This window comes from Lepisma saccharinum, chromosome 29 (assembly GCF_977018435.1).
Source record: "Lepisma saccharinum chromosome 29, izLepSacc3.1, whole genome shotgun sequence".
In the NCBI taxonomy this organism is placed as follows: Eukaryota; Metazoa; Arthropoda; class Insecta; order Zygentoma; family Lepismatidae; genus Lepisma; species Lepisma saccharinum.
This window is the reverse complement of record NC_139257.1, coordinates 19,600,612-19,619,344: the sequence shown is the minus strand read 5'-3', so window position 1 is coordinate 19,619,344 and position 18,733 is coordinate 19,600,612. Positions and strand designations below refer to the sequence as shown.

The window sequence follows — 18,733 nt, the reverse complement described above, 5'->3', positions numbered from 1 at the left end:
GGGATGTCTGTAAAGGGGATTGCATGAATACCCATTTTACGTGCCACCCGATCCATGTATGCCTGCGTGGACTTTGCCGTATGACTGGAAGCCTTGTCCTGGTGGATGACAACATGAGATGTGTCGCTGCCATAGAGAGAAGGGATATCATGTCTGTAAAGTGGATCCAAAATATCCATCTGGTAATAGGCTGCATTTATTTTAGCCTTTTTGCCCACTCTGTGCAGTGGAAGTTTGCCGTTGTAGCAGTAACCATCAACAATCATGAACTCACGTGGAAAACTTTCAGCACATTCACGTACCCATTCAGATCGACCTCTTGCATCACGTGGACGATAGTAGATGGTCCTTTTTTTTTACAATCCGACAGATACACCCATGCTTCATCCAGGGACACCACATACTTCCAGCGGTCCCCTGCCAGATGGTGTTCGTAGAGCTTCCGACTGTTGGTCCTCCTCTCTTGGACATGTGAGGCACGCAACTTATGAACTTGAGCCTTGTGCTTCCGTACAAGTTGTAAATCTTGGGCTATGATGCGATTTACAGTTGCAGGGGAACATTGCACTGCCTGTGCAATCGCTCTTTGCATTGCAGGGTTTTCACATCGCACCAAGGATCTCACTTTCCGCACAACATCGGAGGAACGCTTGGGCTTCCGATATGTCCGAGGCCCACTTTGACTGGTTCCAGCAACAGGTACGGTGCAAGCTTTATGGCGATTCAACACTGCGTTGATGCTCTTCTTTGACACATGGAAGGCTTTCGTCTGGCACTGTTTAATTATCTGGCTATAACTACATAACCAACGTCGGAAAGGGCACAAATGTACCCCTCCCAAAAGACTGAAATTTTCGGTGCCATATAAACACTCACTCACACACCAACCGTCTTCTTTGCAAGTCAACACACAGTACTTTCATCCTATTGGCTCTGGCTGCTCTGTGCTGTGCCTATGTGCTGCTCCTCGGTGATCGAAATCGTTACCATCGACGTGAAACAACCTTCTGTAGTAGTATTTTTTTTATGTAACTTCTTATATGTTATATTACTTATGTAGCATCTTACAATTTTTATGTATAATAATGTACTCTGCTATATCTTTCTTTGTCGGGTTAGGTGGCAGATGAGCATTTGCTGAACGTCGCCCAAGAATAAAGACTATTGAATTGAACATTGTTCAAAATAAATGAAGCTGTTAAAGGTAAAAGTGGTATTTATTTCCATTCCAAATTCAAATTATCCAATATCCGTTTTGGATGCAACAGATAATCCAGATATAATATCCTATATCCGAATAGAAATTTATCTGATATCCAGACAAAATTTTATTCGGATTTGGTCATCCATATTCTGAACCTGTTTCCCTTTTCAATAGAATTATCAGCAATGATAAAGTACAAAGTATTATTAGCTAAGCCCTAGTACTTAGGCTAGAAATACTTCTTCAGTGAACAAAAAGTAGGAATAATCACTTTATTACATCACCATCTGTGAATAGTAAAAAAAAAGAACAAAAAAATGAATAAAGAAAATATATATGAATCAGTATTGATAATATTGCTTCACGTTTTTTTTCTGCCTAAATATTAACTCTTTGGAATAATGACTCTTCAGTAACAATGGAAAAATATAATCACATTTCTTGTCTCACTATTCTTTACAATACTCTTTTTTCACGAATTACATTGTACAGTCATGGACATGCCTGAGTTGTAACAACCCAATTGACTTTCAATTAGATCGTTACAACCTAGAACTGACCATGACTGTATATCCAATCGCAAGAGATAACAACAAAGAAACTAACATATAAATGTATTACAATGAAAAATTAATATTATCACAAATATTGGCACTGGAGCAACCATTCTGACTTCATGAACACCATCATCTCATCTTCTCAAAAAATTATTACTTTCATTATTAATATTTTCGTATTAAGTTACGTAACAGAATGTTTCTGCAGCTCAGTCTTGTAGTTTGAACACTGGTATGGTCCTCGATGCAAAAGTTACGTAAAGTTGGAAACTCTGATCTGGATGCCCCTTTCCGCCTTCTTCTTCTCGTCCACTAGACTCCTGGCTCCATCTTTGGACCCGTCTTCGTACGATGGCAACCCGACGCACTGCTCCTTCAGGAATCTAGGCAAACAAAACATTACCATGAGAGTGGATGTGGGGAGAATGAAAACAACAGTGTTATTGTTGGGGATGGTGATTATTGGTCAGGCTCATTGTTTAGGGTGTGTGATGCATGTTCACGGTGTCTACCAAAATAACAAATCCTAAATTCTTGATTTTTCATGATCTTTTATTAGTTTTTCTTAACCATTATTTAATGAAAAATCCCTATCAAAAGGACAGTTAGAATCTATATTTAACAATAGAATTAGACTTCTTTTATCTATGAGGGCAAATCAAAAAGTCTTTGCACCTAACTATTTATTCCCAGATTAAAAACCATAAAGGAAAAACAACATATACACAATCTTCTACATACTTTTTACTATTTTTCCACATAATCACCACACCTGTTGAGGCACTTGTCCCACCATACCACAAGTTTCGCAATGCCCGTTGCATAGAAGGTGCCCGGCTGATCACGAAACCAACGACGAACAACGTTCTGCACTTCGGTGTCGTTTGTGAACCTCTGTCCTGCCAGGAACTTCTTCAATGGACCAAAAAGATGGTAATCACAGGGGGCTAGGTCTGGGCTGTACAGAGGATGCTCCATAATCTCCCACCCCCATGACTGAAGTTTGGAGATCGCCACGTGTGGTTTCGCGTTGTCATGGAGGAAGACCACATTGCTCACTTCACGAATACCCTGATGCTTTTTCCTAATGGCTGCTCGCAGATGGGAGAATGTGCGACTGTAGCGTTCTGGCTCCATTTTCCTGTGGATATCTGTGACTGTTTGTCCTTTGCACCATAAAAAGCGAATAAAACTTCGCTGCTCATATGGCGTGGACTTCCTGAGCACTCTGGTCATCTTTGCCAACTGATAACAGCGCCGTGCCGTGGAAGTAATTGGAAGTTACAATAGGGCCCTTCCAAGAAAAGCCTACTGCATCACTCGTATATCTCGCTTTTGTAATAACACTTATAACAAGCTAGAAAAAAATTAGGCGCAAAGACTTTTCGATTTGCCCTCGTATTAATGCATTTCGCAGACTAGCGAGGCTGTGGCATCTAGACTCAGCCAGTATAATCTTATGCAGGGTCATGTTGCCATCCCTATATATTTGTGCTTGTCCCTTCATCCATCTTAACTTACCACCATTCATTCTCATCTTCACGATTAGCCAAAGGGACAGAAAAGTGAAATAAAATAAACTAAATCAATCAGACATTGTGGTAGCAAAAATTCTTCATCACAAGTACAAGGTGGCGCAAAAAGAATGCATGTTTTTGGAATAAGTGTAACGTCGTTGATTTTCAAGATACCGGGTGGCCAGAATTAAAGTTACCCAACTCAGAGCCCTCTGTAGCCTGTTTGATGAACTCTGAAATTTGGTGAATCCACTATGCAGACCATGGGGAAGAGGATGGCGATAAAAAAAATAGTTCAATTTTCTGCCACCAGGTTGAAATGTGGTGCTATACTTCCATGATGGGTTGTAATAATGACGTAAACTGCTCCAATTCGTTATGGATTTGCCTTTGCCTTGCAATCTTGCAATAAACGAGAGATTATTTTCTGGCAACTTCCAGCCACTAACAAATGTCTTTCTAATTAATAACTCAGCTAAATCACTTAACGTGATTACTTGTACAACCCATCATGGGAGTACAACACCACATTTCAACCTGGTGGCGGAAAATTGAACTATTTTTATCGCCATCCTCTTCCCCATGGTCTGCATACTGGATTCACCAAATTTCAGAGTTCTACGATGCCTCAAACAGGCTACAGAGGGCTCTGAGTTGGGTAACTTTAATTCTGCCCACCCGGTACAAATGTTTTATTAACACAAAATCCATCGGTAAGAAATGCAGTTTGGATGGGTATACAGTGATGATTTTAGTATGGAAGATGATGTCCTTGTCGCTGTACACAAAGGCAATGGGGAACTTTGACGAGAGGCTCCGAATTTGTGTAGAGCAACAGTGTTCGACCTACTGTAAACTGTAGGTCCAGCCCCTGCTTGCCTATCTGAGCATAAAGTGCCCCTTTACCTTCAGTGGATATATAATATTGAATGAAAAGTAAAAGCAAATATATAAGAAGTTTTTTGTACCTTTTTCTTTCTGCTGCTGTCAGCTTCAGTTTCCTCTTGTACTCTATGTCACTCTCTCGCTGAAAATCTTCTAGGTTGTCAACACTGCAGCTTAAATCCTGCAAGGTAAATGAGAAATACGATTTGTAACAAACGAAAAGAGTATATAGAACTTGCTCAAGATAGGGAAAGATGGAAGGCCTGTGTTGCTGCAGCCATGAACCTTCGGGTTTAAGAAGGCTAGGGAGTTAGTTAGTTAATAAATGAAAAGAGCAAAACAAAGTGACTTGTTACACTTTACAAGAGGAGGAGGCAAAAATTTGAAAGGTAAGTACCCTGAAAGATCGACAAAAATCTTAATAAATCTTCAACTCATGTCAAGTCAAACTCATGGAGTGACACCTCTTGTTTTCATTAACATGTAAAATTACGTGTGGGTAGTAGAGCAGAGCCAATACCATTTTGAACCAATACCGATGCTTGAAAATTGTACAGGGTGTCAACAAAAGTGTTAATCCAAAATTCTTGACTTTTTCATGACCTTTCTTTCTTTTTGCCTGACCTTTTTCTTCCGTTTTCTTAACATTTATTTAATCGCCCCCTACATATATATTGTTGGAAATGAAGAAAATATATATTTTATTCAATGAAAAACCCCTACCACAAGGCAGGGTAAGATGAAAAATAAATATGTACTTTAAGAAGAGATTTAGACTTGCTTCAATTATTAATGCATGTAAAAATTAATGCCTCAGATTTCTTCCTGGATGGGGAATGCCATATTAATATTTTTACAAAACTTCATGCATACAAGAATGTAATTATTAAGAAACAAAGTGAAGAAATCTTAACCACAACTCTATGCAATTTTGGATTTCAAACTTTCAATTTTACGTGGATGGATCAGAAAGAAAGGTTACAACAAGCATTCTGTGAATGCACGAAATAGGAGGAAGTAATTGGTTTACCCGGAAGTGTAACAGATGGCATCATATACGTGTGACGAGTTTCGACAACTTCACGTTTACCGTCAGTGGTGTAGTAGCCGATGCAATGGCGAGACGCTTGCAGAATTGGTCTGCCGTGGAAGTGCGATGTGTCGTACGCTACTTGTGGGTGAGGAAAGTTCCGGCAGCGGATATTCATCGTCAGCTCATGGAAGTGTATAGTGAGAGTGTTATCTTATTTCATGACAATGCAAGAGCACACACGGCCCGCCAGACTCAACAGTTGCTGCAACGTTTCAGGTGGGAAGTGTGGAACCATTCCCTCATACAGCCCAGACTTGGCCCCCAGTGACTTATTGCTTTCTCCCCATCTGAAAGCACAAGCACACTTGTATGGAACACGGTTCTCGTCCGAAGATGACGTCCAGACAGATGTCACGAAGTGGTTCAATGAGCAGGGACATGATTTCTACCAAGATGACATCAACAAGTTGGTCCAGCGGTCTGATAAATGTCTCAATCGCCAAGGTGTGTATAGCTTTCTTAGAATACATCATCAATTCATACCAGGTCATACTGTGTTTCTTATATTTGTTGTTGTAACCTTTTCTTCTGATCCATCCACGTATATAACAATGTAAATTCACTATTCTGTAAAAAATAGCAAAAATTCTTGACCACAAGTATAATTTCTTGACTTTCTTGACCTACCTTGATTTCTTGACATTCTTGACAGGTAAACACCCTGTTGTAATAATTAAAAGTTGTTCAAAATATAAATTGATATTAGTGTTTTAGTATTTCACTTTAAGTATCATATATGCATCAATGTCTCACACTGTGGCCATGTGGACTAAGGCATCGTCAGGCTTTGGGCTACAGTTAGGGGACAAGCATAGGTTTGAGTCTCCTGTGGGGAAGCTTAACAACTTCTCTCCTGAGATTTCGGCCTGTGTATGGGAACGATGACCACCCATCATCGCGAGGAAATTGGGGAGCTACAAATGAGTAGCATAACCCGGTCACGGAAATCTTCGACGATGACTTGGGGTTCGTCGTGCTGACCACATGTCACCCCCTAACAAGTTGGATGATTTGCCACCTCTGAAAGTGGGAGCAAGGCTGGCCGGCAGTCGGTAGGTAGGCCCTGGACCTCACAGGCTGTTGTGCCGCGGGTTATTTTTATGTGCATCAATTACCAAGATGTTTGCTTTAAAATATTCAAGAATTACATATTATCATAAAATTCAGTTGTTTCACACTAAACTGGTACAAAATAAAAGAAACTTCAATTTTTGCCTAACTTCTTGCATATTAAACTTCGCGAAAGTGTCATGCAGCATTTTTGCGGAGCCCTTCAAAGACCAAAGTTTCAGAAAATTTGAATTTTGGGTGCATCAGCACTGCTATTTTACACCCGTCACATTATACGGGGTCCAGAACTTACCATAACTAAAAAAACATAATTGTTATGTCATGCCACTAAAATATTAAAACATTCTGACTTCCATAAAAAGCTGAGGCTGTAAAGGGGCACTCAGCACACACAAGGACAAAATACAGGACAACACACAGAATTATACTGGCCGTAGGGCCAGTCGCCAGAGCCTTGTTAGTCTGCAAAATGTAGTCCAGGGTGTACTACGTGGAAGATAGGTTCACAACACGTTTCAGAAAAGTATTGTTTGGCGTCAGCCAATAAAATCCAACAATACTTTCTAATACCATTGTATAAACTAATCAAGGGGTCCCGGGTTTGATACCCGGTGGAAGTACAAGTGGTTCGGACCTAGGCTTGCCATACATCCGGGATTAGCACGGACAGTCCTGGTTTTTTAGTGCTGTCCGGGGATTTGAGAATCTGAACATGAAAATAGCTAACGGTATTGAATACTGACGACCAGAATTTATGACCAGCAAGGATCGATCGATTATAAGGATCGATTCTTTTCTTTCTTCGAGAAATCGACTTCTGAATGGTTCCGTTTCAGTACTTCTGTGTGTGTCTTGATTGTCTTGCAAGCGTGTGAAGTAACTCGTCTACACATTTTTGATAATTATAACTATTCACAAGGGCTTTGCATTTGGCAATGGGCAAATGAAAGTGTGTATTTAACGTTAACCTGCAGCAGGAATACAAATTATTGAAACTGTGTAACGACAGTGACAGTGAACGTGTGCAATGTACACTCTGTAATGGAGTATTTTCTCTTGCACATAAAGGGAGAGGTGATATTGAAGACCACGTGAAAACAGTTTATCATAGGACTGCTATTAATGCTACTGCTTCAGCAAAAGAGATTTTAGAAAATAATGTTAATATTTTTTCTTGTACAATTTATAGTTTAATGTTCCAATAAAATGTTAAGGCTTTTAAGAAATTTCAATTTATTTTTGTAAAAGAAAACTAAAATACAGCAGTAAAAAGTTGATCCTGAATATGTCCTGGGTTGGACACAAAAAAAATAAATGGCAAACCTATTCGGACCCCACTTTAAACTGTAGGTCCATTCCCGATTATCCTCGCTGTGCATAAAGTGGACTTAAAACACCAAATCAACCAACCAACCACTGTATAAACTAAGGATAAATAACAATTTTATTATAAATTTATTAATATTATTATTACGTCCTTGGGGAGACTCTGTCCCTCGATCCACAACTGCTTTTTCATTTCATAAAGTTAGTGGAAATTTTTTTGGAGTTTTGAGAACTATGGAACCATTTATTCTTTGAATTAAATCGTTGAACATAACTGGTTCCTGTATTGTATACAATTTCTTCCATCTAATGTAGTCATTACTTTCGTTATTCAGTTAAAATAACTAACTGAAGTTTATTTCCGTGATTAACAATAAAAATAACAAGGTTTCTGCTTTTTTTGTAACTTGAACGATGTCAATTTCCAGGGGGGGGGGGGAGTTAGTGCTTCATATATAAAAAAACCATATTTACCTTAACTCCAATGACACTCCCATCTGCAATGGAATATGGAGGACAACGAAGTGTCTTTGTGCTCTTTTTCCAAGCCGATGGTTCCTGGAAGAAAAATCACAGTTTAAGAACACGATAATTTTCAAACATTAAGACTGTGGGGGTACAGTTTGGCATAAGATGAACAATTTATTTAAATTTTGTGAAAATGCACACAAGTACTAAAAAAGCCTCTGATGTAATCTAGAGCAGTATTTCCCAACTGCCCGGTACCAGGCACTGACGTTCATTAACTGGCAACAACGTGGATATTTTTTTTCACCCATTGGCGATAAAGGGAATTTTTTCTTGCCAGCGCTGGTGAGAAATCAAAGACACTGAGAGGGGACTATCGTCCGTGCAGCCTACAAATTTGAATTACAACCGTGGGGCCGGAAGGATGAAGCAACTTGCAGCCTGAGCTGCTGGAGCTGGCTGGCAGGGGTGGGGTGGGGAGGTGCTTTCTGCCTCCAGATTTGGGGGTTGACATACAGGTAGCATGGTCAATTCAGTTTGCGCAGCAATTCTCATTACCAAATATACTGCCATCATTTACCAAATTAATTTAATGATATTGGCCATATTTAACTAAAAGATTCTACTAGATCCAGTCATTGTCAAGTAATTTAAACCAAATTTTACATTTGACAACCATCCCGGACGTAATAGACCTAATACTCTCCATGATTAGGACATAATTTATTTATGAATATTAATTTCAAGCAGACGTTTTAATAAACATACATTAAGTTTTAAAAAATAGCAAAGCTAATTACGAGTAAAATTGTTGGGATTCTGGCATTGACATCTAAAAAACGAATTTACAGGGTCGTGGCTCACGAAGGTTGAGAATCACTGATCTAGAGTATACATTTATTATTTTGTGACTGTTGCAAGTAAATCTTTATGTTGATTAATACGCTACAAAGTGGCTATTAAAAATAATATGAATTAATGATTAGACTCCTGTGTACTTGGTATGGAAAATGATAACGTTCATCTTTAACTTGATGCTTCCACTAATGAGGACATTGTATTGGTCCAAAATATAATTCGTCAACCCATCTGTTTTTCTGCTCTTACGTTTAAGCCTTTCGGTTCGGAGAACATATATATCTAAGTGTTCCTCTATGGTGCACAAATCGCAGATAACATAAGATATACATTCTTCAATTTTCAGTGCTTATGGCAATGTGTACATGTTTCCATGTCATTCCGTCAAATGTTTTGCTGCAAACTTTTGATATTTCATTTCATAACTTGCCCACTTGAGGGCAGCACAAGTGCTCCTTCTTTGTTCTTTCTCTGATACTGCTAGTCCACGTGCTGTCCATTTTCTCATCTGGCAAAACGGCTGACAAAACTGCTCCAGGTTGTTCCCGGCAGATACTCTCCCAGGATGATATTCATTCAGTGTTGTCTGGAGGAGGTTAGGTTAGGTAAGGAATCTGGGTCTGAACTGAAGAAGAGACTGTAGGAAGTGACATCATTCACTGAATATTTAGAAAAATAGATATAATGAACATATTTTTTTCGATTTTTGAATATTTTGTAATAATAAGACTGATCCTTCAAGAAATTACACATTTTTTGAAAGGTATATTATAATGTGGAGTACTTTGAAATCATACACAAAATGTAAGGTCTGTACGGTACATACAAACTGAGTAATAAGGTGAGAATAAAGAAAAATATAGTAAGAAAGTAAAGGTACTCCTGTGGATGTGCATACATGCCATGAAGGCATATGGGGTGATGTATTTATTTATTTATTAACGCCTTGTTTTAAATGGCGGAGTTAAGGCCGTACAAAGCCTTTTCTTCCACTCAACCATACACATAAAATTACACATTATTATATTATACACAAAGTACATTAAGTCATTTCACATAAGTCCACACACACACACACATTATACTCATACACACAAGTCTTAATGCCATGAATATAACACACAAAATACAAAATATATAATACACAAAATACAATATTGGAATGCAAAATTTAAAATTGTATAGAAGTAAATACAAAGGTATAGAGCTCCACATATTCTTGATCTCGGTCATAGTTGGGATGATGTGATCAGCATCACGCACATCCACCTTTACCCTCCCTGTAGGTATCCATTTACGAGGCTGGGTGGCCCTGAGAGCCGCAAAGAAACAGGGAAAAGACTGGAAAAATTCCTTGTCCAAATCACCTGTCCCAGGATTTGAACCTGGGTCTTCCACGTGCTAACCAGATGCTCTACCAACTGAGCTACCTCAGCTCTTATAAAGAAAAGAGATTTTTTAATTTTTGGAGGATGAAAACACTGATGCTTGAAGAAATTATGTTTTCCAGCGAAGTCCACAAAAGTGCACAGTAAGGGCAAGTTTGAAACTACAACTGCCACAACAAACTGTGTGGAAAATTTTACGGAAGAGACTGAAAATGACGCTTTTGCAGTTATTACAGCATGTAAAGGAAGATAACAAAGTTAAACGTCGACATTTCTGCATTGAAATGCAGGAACGTATGAAGAAGATGGCTTCATCGAGTGGTTAATTTTCAGTGATGAAACAACTTTTCACGCGAGTGGCAAAGTGAATAAACAAAACGTCTGAATAAGGGGGACTGAACGTCCGACGATGATGGTTGAACATGTGCGAGATTCTGCAAAAGTGAATGTCTTCTGTGCCCTATCCTGAATGAAGGTTTATGGAACCTTGTTCTTTGAAGAAGACACAGTAACAGGAATTGCTTGATGCCTTAACTGCATCAGGACGGGGGAAACTTATCTTCCAGCACAACGGAGCACCACCTCACTGGCACCAAGGTGTTAGGACTTTTCTGGACGAACCCCTTCCACAGCGCTGGATCTATCGTGCATCAGACGACAACCGCGCTCTCGCACAGTGGCCACCACAGAGCCATGATCTCACACCATGCAACTTTTTTCTTTGGGGATTTGTCAAAGACAGGATGTACGTCCCCTCACTTCCTAATGATTTAGATGAGTTGAAACAACGCATCACGGCATCTGTGAAAAGTGTAGACGCAACCGGGTTTGGGTTGAATTTGACTATCGTCTTGATGTGTGCCGTGTGACACAAGGAGCACATATTGAACATCTATGAGTTCCCGAAACAAAAATTAAAGAATTATTTTATAAAACAGTGAAAAGTGTTTCCTGTTAACATAAATAGTTTTGGATTTATAAAGCATTGAAAGTGTCTATTTCTTTTGTGGTAGCCCGGTATTTTGTATTTGTATAAAAATTCTAAGGTCTGTACTGTACATAGTAACAAAAGTAATAAGGAGAGTACAAACAAACAAAAAATGTAGATTTTTGGAAATTTTTGGATGGCACTTGAAGAAAATTACATAAAATTTTTGTAAATTATGTTGTAAACTGTAGTATTTTGTATTCATACACAAAACTTGAGATCTGAACAGTGATGGCATGTGCACCGAAAGGGTTAAAAATAAGCAAAAATGATATCCGTAGAGTGAGTGAGTTGGTGTTTTAAGTCCACTTTATGCACAGATAGGCCAATCGGGACTGGATCCGAACCACTATGTGCCTCCACCGGGTATTGAACCCGGGACCCCTTGATTACAAGGCGACGACGCAAGCACTGTGCCAACGGGGAGGTCCTGATATCCTTAGAGTCGGCTTCCTTAGTAACATGTCAACTATAATGATATTTAAAAACATACTATTCTATCACGCTAGTAACAAAGTACATTAAAAAAATCAGGATAAATACCTGCTCTTCCTTCAGTACTAGCCAATCCCTTTTGCTAGGTAAGTATTTTGCAAGGAGTAACCTTTCTGCAGGCAAATGTAGCAAGTCTGCTACAGACTGCTGGAGGGACTTGAGGGAAGCGTCCGACGCATCCCATATTAACTCTCGCGGACTCTCGTACTCACGGCTTCCGGGTACATGAAGCCACACCTCCAAAACTATCTGATGAGGTCTGCAAAACATAAAACATGGCATTTCAATCTTTCATGGTGAGGTATGGTAAATGCTGTGAGAGTACACTGTGATTCAAAAGTTGCCACACAATAACATTGACGAAGGATGAATGCATCATCATCCTCCAGGAGGAACATACTGAACATATTGCGTAACCACAAAACTGCTTTGTATGATATGTATGCTATGTATGGTGACTTTTGAATCCCTCTGTACTCTGTCTATGATGCTGTGGTAATATCTAACGTAAAAACTGTAGCTTTCAAAATTATTTTAAAATAACATTTTCAGACAGCAGATTATAATGCCATGGAAATATGTATATTATTTTGATTAGATTGATTGAATTGATGTATTAAGTCCACTTGATGCACAGTAAGGCTAATTGGGACTGGGCCTACAGCTTAAAGTGGGATCCGAACCACTATGTGCCTCCACCAGATATTGAACCTTGGATCTCTTGATTACAAGGCGACGATGCCACCACTGCACCATTGGGGAGGCCTATTTTGATGAAGACTAAGCTGTTGGCCATACCGATGATCTTATTGATTTCCACCATGGGTACCGGGATGGGGGGGGGAGGAGGGGTCAGGTCCGTCCACCACCCTCCCTGGAAATTGGCATCGTTCATTTCAAGTTACAAAAATATAAGAATGGTTGTTTATTTTTACTGTTAATAACAGAATAATGAATCGAAAAGTGCCTTAAATTGTAAACAATTGAGTGATAAAAACAGGAACCAGTTTTATGACTTCATATTCTATAACTTAAACAAAAGAACATATAGATTCACAGCTTTCAAAATTCCTAAAAAAACAAAAACAGTTTTGTGTGACAGGCAACGCAATGAAAACACTAACTAAAATTTATTCCTAACTTTTAAAGCTTTTTCTTGACTGAGGTGTGTAAAAGTTAAAACAAAATAGAATAATTGTGCATTTCAGTGCAATAATTGTATGAAATGTTAAATAATAATAAAAAAATACATGTGCTGGAGATTCACTCATCAAGTGGATCAAGTATAAAAGTTCCCACAAGGATATAATAATAATAATACAAACAGTTTGTTGGAATCAGTTAATATACAGTGCTCAAAAAAAGTTTTGCATATTATGAGTGCATGCGGTTTGAGTCACAATATCCCCAAGAGGTATACAATGCTCATTATGTGAGCAATGCCCGAGACAGAAACCGACATAATGCCTAAAGTGAGTTTGATATTCAGCAGATAGAGGGCAGTAGTTGCCACATAATCCCTGAGCAGATTTGAAAGCAGCCCGATGGGAGGCATTTTCCGTGTCTTATCCGCACGTGATTTCGGCACGTCGTAGACCCATTGCAACTGCTACCAGTTTGTGCCAGGATCTGCAGAGGGCCTCAGGAGTGAATGTTTCCAATCAGACGGTGCGGAATCGACTTCATGAGGAAGGATTGACATCAAGAAGACCCATACCCAAGGTTCCTCTGAAACCACACCATAAGAGAGACCGTGTAAAGTGGGTAACAATGTACGGCGAATGGAGTCAGGAACAGTGGGAGCACACGCTCTTTACAGACGAGGTCACCATCAGTTTGCACCCATTAAGCAAAAGCATAAGGGTTTGGAGATGATCAGATGAGAGATTGAACGAGCCCATTATCCAGGAACGTCACCAGCATCGGGGGGGGACTCCTTCATGTTTTGGGGTGGAATCATGTTTGATCGACGTACGCCCCTAATTCCTCTCCAGGGTCACATGACTTGTCTGATGTACAGAAACGCTATTCTCGAACCTGTGATAGCAGGTTTCTCTACAACTGTGGGGGATGGCTTCACACTGGTGGATGATAACGCTCAACCACATCGAGCCAGAGTGGATCAAGAGTTCCTTGATCTGCATGACATTCGACGCACGGTGTGGCTGGCGTATTCTCCAGACATGAATTGTGTGGAGCAAGCATGGGAACACCTGAAGCGAGTAATTGTCAGCCGCGAAAATCCTCCTGTGAACAAGGTGCAATTGCGGGAGGCTACCATTCAAGAGTGGGACAGTCTTCCTCAGGAGAAGTTGAATACTCTTATCCTTAGCATGCCTCTGCATGTTCAAGCATGCCTTCGGGCTCGAGGTGGCTATACACGGTACTGAACTCCCATCCGTTGATCCCAGGCATCCCTGCGAGCCGTAGGTATACGGTATTGCCCTTCCTTTCTTTTGTGTTTCACATCTCACATTTTCAATCTTGTGATTCTGGTGAGATTTTGTTTCTTCTGCATGGCTGCACTGTTCTCTTTCTGTTTGTATGTCTCCCCTGTACTCTTGAATATGTTTCCATGTATCTAGTACAATAAAATGATCACAAACCCTGAATATGCAACACTTTTTTTGAGCACTGTAAGTTATTATTTTATAATTATAATCATAAGCATGATAATAATAATTATTGTTATTATTTTTACTATCAAGTTTTTTCAGTTGCTTGACCCACCTCACAAAAATTTCTGACCACACCCATGATTCCCACTGTTACTAACACCGATGCTTGAAAATTGTAACAATTAAAGGTTTTTCCAAATAATTATTAATATTAGTGTAAAAGTATACCCCTCCACTTGTAAGCATCAATTTAACAGACATTTGTTTCAAAATATTAAAAAACTACACCAGAATATAAAAATACGTGTTATGTAATCACAAAATAAATTTTTTTCACACAATATTGGTACAAAATCAATGGAAACTTCGAATTTTGCGGACTCCTTGAACGATCAAAACCCTGGAAATTTATTGGTGAGTATTAGTAAATAAAACTGTAGCGATATCCGGCATCGGATGATTGATTTGCTTTATTTTACTTCGCTTTTGTGCCACTTTTTGGCTAATTGTGAAGATGGAGATGAGTGATGATATGATGAAATTGATGAATTGACACTCAACAAACATCCAGATCGGGATTCGAACCAGGGAACCCTGGCATCGTAGCACGATGTACTAACCACTCTGCCACAGGGGCCGGTTGATACATCGGCATCAGTATCAAATCAGCCCTTTTTTGATAAAAAAAATAGCAACACTGACAACATAGCCTCTTGGACAGGACAAAAAAAAGCCTCTCCCTCTCGGGTTTTATTTTGGGTGTAACACAGAATAAAAAAAAAATTGAATAATATCAGATGTGAGACGATATGCGACACCATTGAAGCTTGCCGTCATCCAACTGTAAGTTATAGTTTAAAATTAAGGCCAGCCATACACCGGATCTGTCATGACATGGTGCGATGCAACACTACAAGTTACATAGCAACACGATATGACGAGTACTTTTGTTTGTTGGCTAAAATTTGATTGCAGATTTCGTCCACTTACGTAGTAGATCTTGGTCTCTCTTTAATAATGTGGTAAGCATGTAAGGATTCATTATAAGCAGAATCTGTGTGTCAATGTGAATGTAGAACTGATGTATCAGTTTATATGTTGCGAATTGAATATATTTCTAGAAAATAATTGGTTAGAAAATACAGTATGACCATTTCATGCAAGGTGGCGCAAAAATAATGCATGTTTTTGCAATCAGTGTAACGTCGTTGATATTCAAGATACAAACGTTTTATTAACACCAAAACCATCGATAAGAAATGCAGTTTGAATAGGTATAGTGATGATTTAAGTATGGAAGATGATGTCATTGTTGCTGTACACACATTCCAAGCCTCTCCTCAAAGTTCCGCATTGTTTCGACATCATCTTCCATACTTAAATCATCACTGTATACCTATCTAAACTGCATTTCTTATCGATGGTTTCGGTGTTAATAAAACGGTTGTATTTTGAATATCAACCACGTTACACTTATTTCAAATACATGCATTCTTTTTGCGCCACCTGTATAAGATTCAATGACAACTGGTTTCAAGTTGACCTCATTTCCGGGCTGCGATTGGATGTCTGTGCCTGAAATGAATAGATTGATGCATGCACAAATCATTCTGTTGCAAGCTGCTCCACACGAGACCAAATTCCACAGCCTTCATTATTTTGTTGCAAACCATCCCAAGGTGACTCGAGAAAATGTTTTGTCCGGCGTGTGGCCATCCAAAAGGGATGGAGACGGTTTGCGACAAGAATGACTTGTCGCGTCGTGTCGGATCTGGTGTGCATCTGGCCTAACAAGACATTTTTTTTCCATTTGAAGACTTACCCAAGGTCCTCTGCATGTGGAAGCAACTGAATTCCTACTGCAGAACCATTTGAGAGTTTCTGGCCCTGAAGGGATTGAGCGTGGCCCCGGAGAATTCTCCCCAGACTAGAATTCTCTCCATCCTGCTCAATCATCCGCAGACGGATGTTTTCCGTTGAGAGATTGTGACTGTTTGAACCGACGATACAATCAATCACTTGCTGCTTGAAATTATCAAGCGTGCATTGCTGCCCTATTTCCAAAGGTCCCAAGCCAAAAGCTTTCGAATCTGGATTTGCTACCTGGTCCATTTTTGGAGATGATAACAGATCGGCACAGATGTCTGGAAGAAACAAAACCGAGGATGAATATAACAGCAACTGTACGGAAATGAACAATAATGAAAATATAAAACTGACACCATCACATTTATGCACAGTGGTTACAGTATGACACAGATAAAAATTTCAGGTTTTTTAAGGCAAATTTTCAAAAACATTCAAGTTGAAAAATAATAACAAATATTATTACAGTGAAACTTCTCCTAAATTATAGACATTTTTAAATTCCCCGGCAGAAATACATGGGAATTAATGATTACTTCTCAATAATGGACACGAACACTGAAAACTACCTGCCAATGCAAATAAATCTTCTTAATAATGGACAGCCTGAAAGAAAAAGGTAGCAATTCCAGGAATTCCACACAACAATGCAGTAGCATACGCAGGATTTCATCAAGGGGGGGTGTTATTTCTAAAACTTTTTTCCAAATTCACATTACTATTGTTTTATTATACTTTAATTAAATAATAATAATCACAATTAATTAATAATACTTATAATTAATTAATTAGCTGAATTACTACTAATAATACCACTAGTACCACTACTAGTATTAAGTAGTAGAGATCTACATAAATATACCATTTACGAAAACAATAGAACAAAATTACTTTTTAGTCATTCGATTTTTATCAAATCCTGGGAGCATTTTTTTGATTCTTTGTTACGAAATAATTGTCTGGTCAACGAGGAGAGACAGAAGGGTGAAGAAGATCCATAAATACAAGAAAATATATTAAAATAAATTGAAATAATCAAAGTATGGAACTCATCCAAGGAGCTGCGGTGATCTGGTCGGTAGAGCGTCTGACAAGTGACAATCACGCGGGAGATCCGGATTCGATTCCCGAAATTGGTTGGAATTTTTCCAGATTTTTCCCCACATAAATGTCCCCGATAATTCACATCTGGATTATCTTGCAGTTCTTACCAACAAAACATTTTGCAATAGTTCAGCTTATTGTCGTTTGAACAATTGTCTGGTCAACAAGGTGAGACATTTTAAAGAGAGACATTCAAATGTGCTGCAGTAAACAATACAATGGGAAGGCGAACTGGTGACTGTATTCTTGTCTGCATAGACTTTGCCTATATATTTTCCTCTTACAACGAACCAAGAACGTTATTTAGTTAATTCTCATTGTTCCCACAAAAAAATATATGTTCGTTGAACACTGGCGTACATAGAGGGATGAGGGATGGTCGATGGTGTTCCAGCCCCTACCAAAATTTTGAGAAAATCAGAATTTTCAAATAAAAATCTGTTAAGAACTTTCAAAAATGAAAATGTGTAATTGCGAAACCTCTTTTAAAGTGAATCCCGATTACCATTTTTGTCTTTGAATACAATTTTAATAGACTGAAAAGCTCCAAAAATACGAAATATTTAATTATGCATCGTGCCCTCCAAAACGAAGCCATGTGCTATCCACATTTACTCTTCCAGCCCCTCCCGAAAAAAAAATCCTGCGTGCGCCAGTGTATTGAACATTGTTGCAACTGAGATACGTTTTCCTCTTTTAAATCATAGTTACCCTAACCTAACCTCATAAACTAGTGTTTATTTTCAAGGCATCACTCTGAAAGACGCGTGTGTTTGGAATGCTGTGCTTTTCTCCATGCTGCATGGAAATAATAATTCAAATTATTATTATTATTAGTAGTGGTAGTAGTAGTAATAGTAATATTATTGTCCCAGATCTTTGACTGTGAAAAATTGGCCATTTATTTTTTTCCACAGCATTTTTCATAATATTTTACAAGCTCAAGGGGGGGTTAACCCCATAACCCCCCCTTGCATACGCCACTGCAACTATGGCCAGTATTTTGAACTAGCGTGCATTGTTTCCTTTTACACCTAACGTATTTCTTTTTAAAAGTGCAGACAGCAGACAGTATTCTTTGTGGTTATCTTGAGAAGTGTGTGTCACTTTTGCTACGATGTCGCAGAAACGCAAACGACTGACTTTAAAGCGAAAAGGTTGAAGTCAACAACATTATGTTCGTAAAGTACGTACATTGTGTAACATCCTACACTTCTTTCTAAATAGCGGACACTTCTTAATAACGGACATTAATTTTCCCCCCAGACCTGTCCCATATTGAGAAATTTTACTGT

General features: G+C 38.8%; 1 protein-coding gene across 1 annotated transcript in view; it reads right to left on the bottom strand.

Moving 5' to 3' along the window:
- Positions 1-1,222: 1,222 nt before the first annotated feature.
- LOC145981304 (ubiquitin carboxyl-terminal hydrolase 40-like) overlaps positions 1,223-18,733 on the bottom strand; it is a 66,868-nt gene continuing 49,357 nt past the window's right edge. Inside the window, exons 13-17 of the mRNA XM_083114499.1 lie at positions 16,291-16,612; positions 11,899-12,109; positions 8,128-8,211; positions 4,247-4,344; positions 1,223-2,144 (exon numbers count right to left, since the gene is read on the bottom strand). Coding sequence (XP_082970625.1) covers positions 2,015-2,144; positions 4,247-4,344; positions 8,128-8,211; positions 11,899-12,109; positions 16,291-16,612 — 845 coding nt within the window. The 3' untranslated portion in view covers positions 1,223-2,014. The remainder of the gene's footprint in view (positions 2,145-4,246; positions 4,345-8,127; positions 8,212-11,898; positions 12,110-16,290; positions 16,613-18,733) is intronic.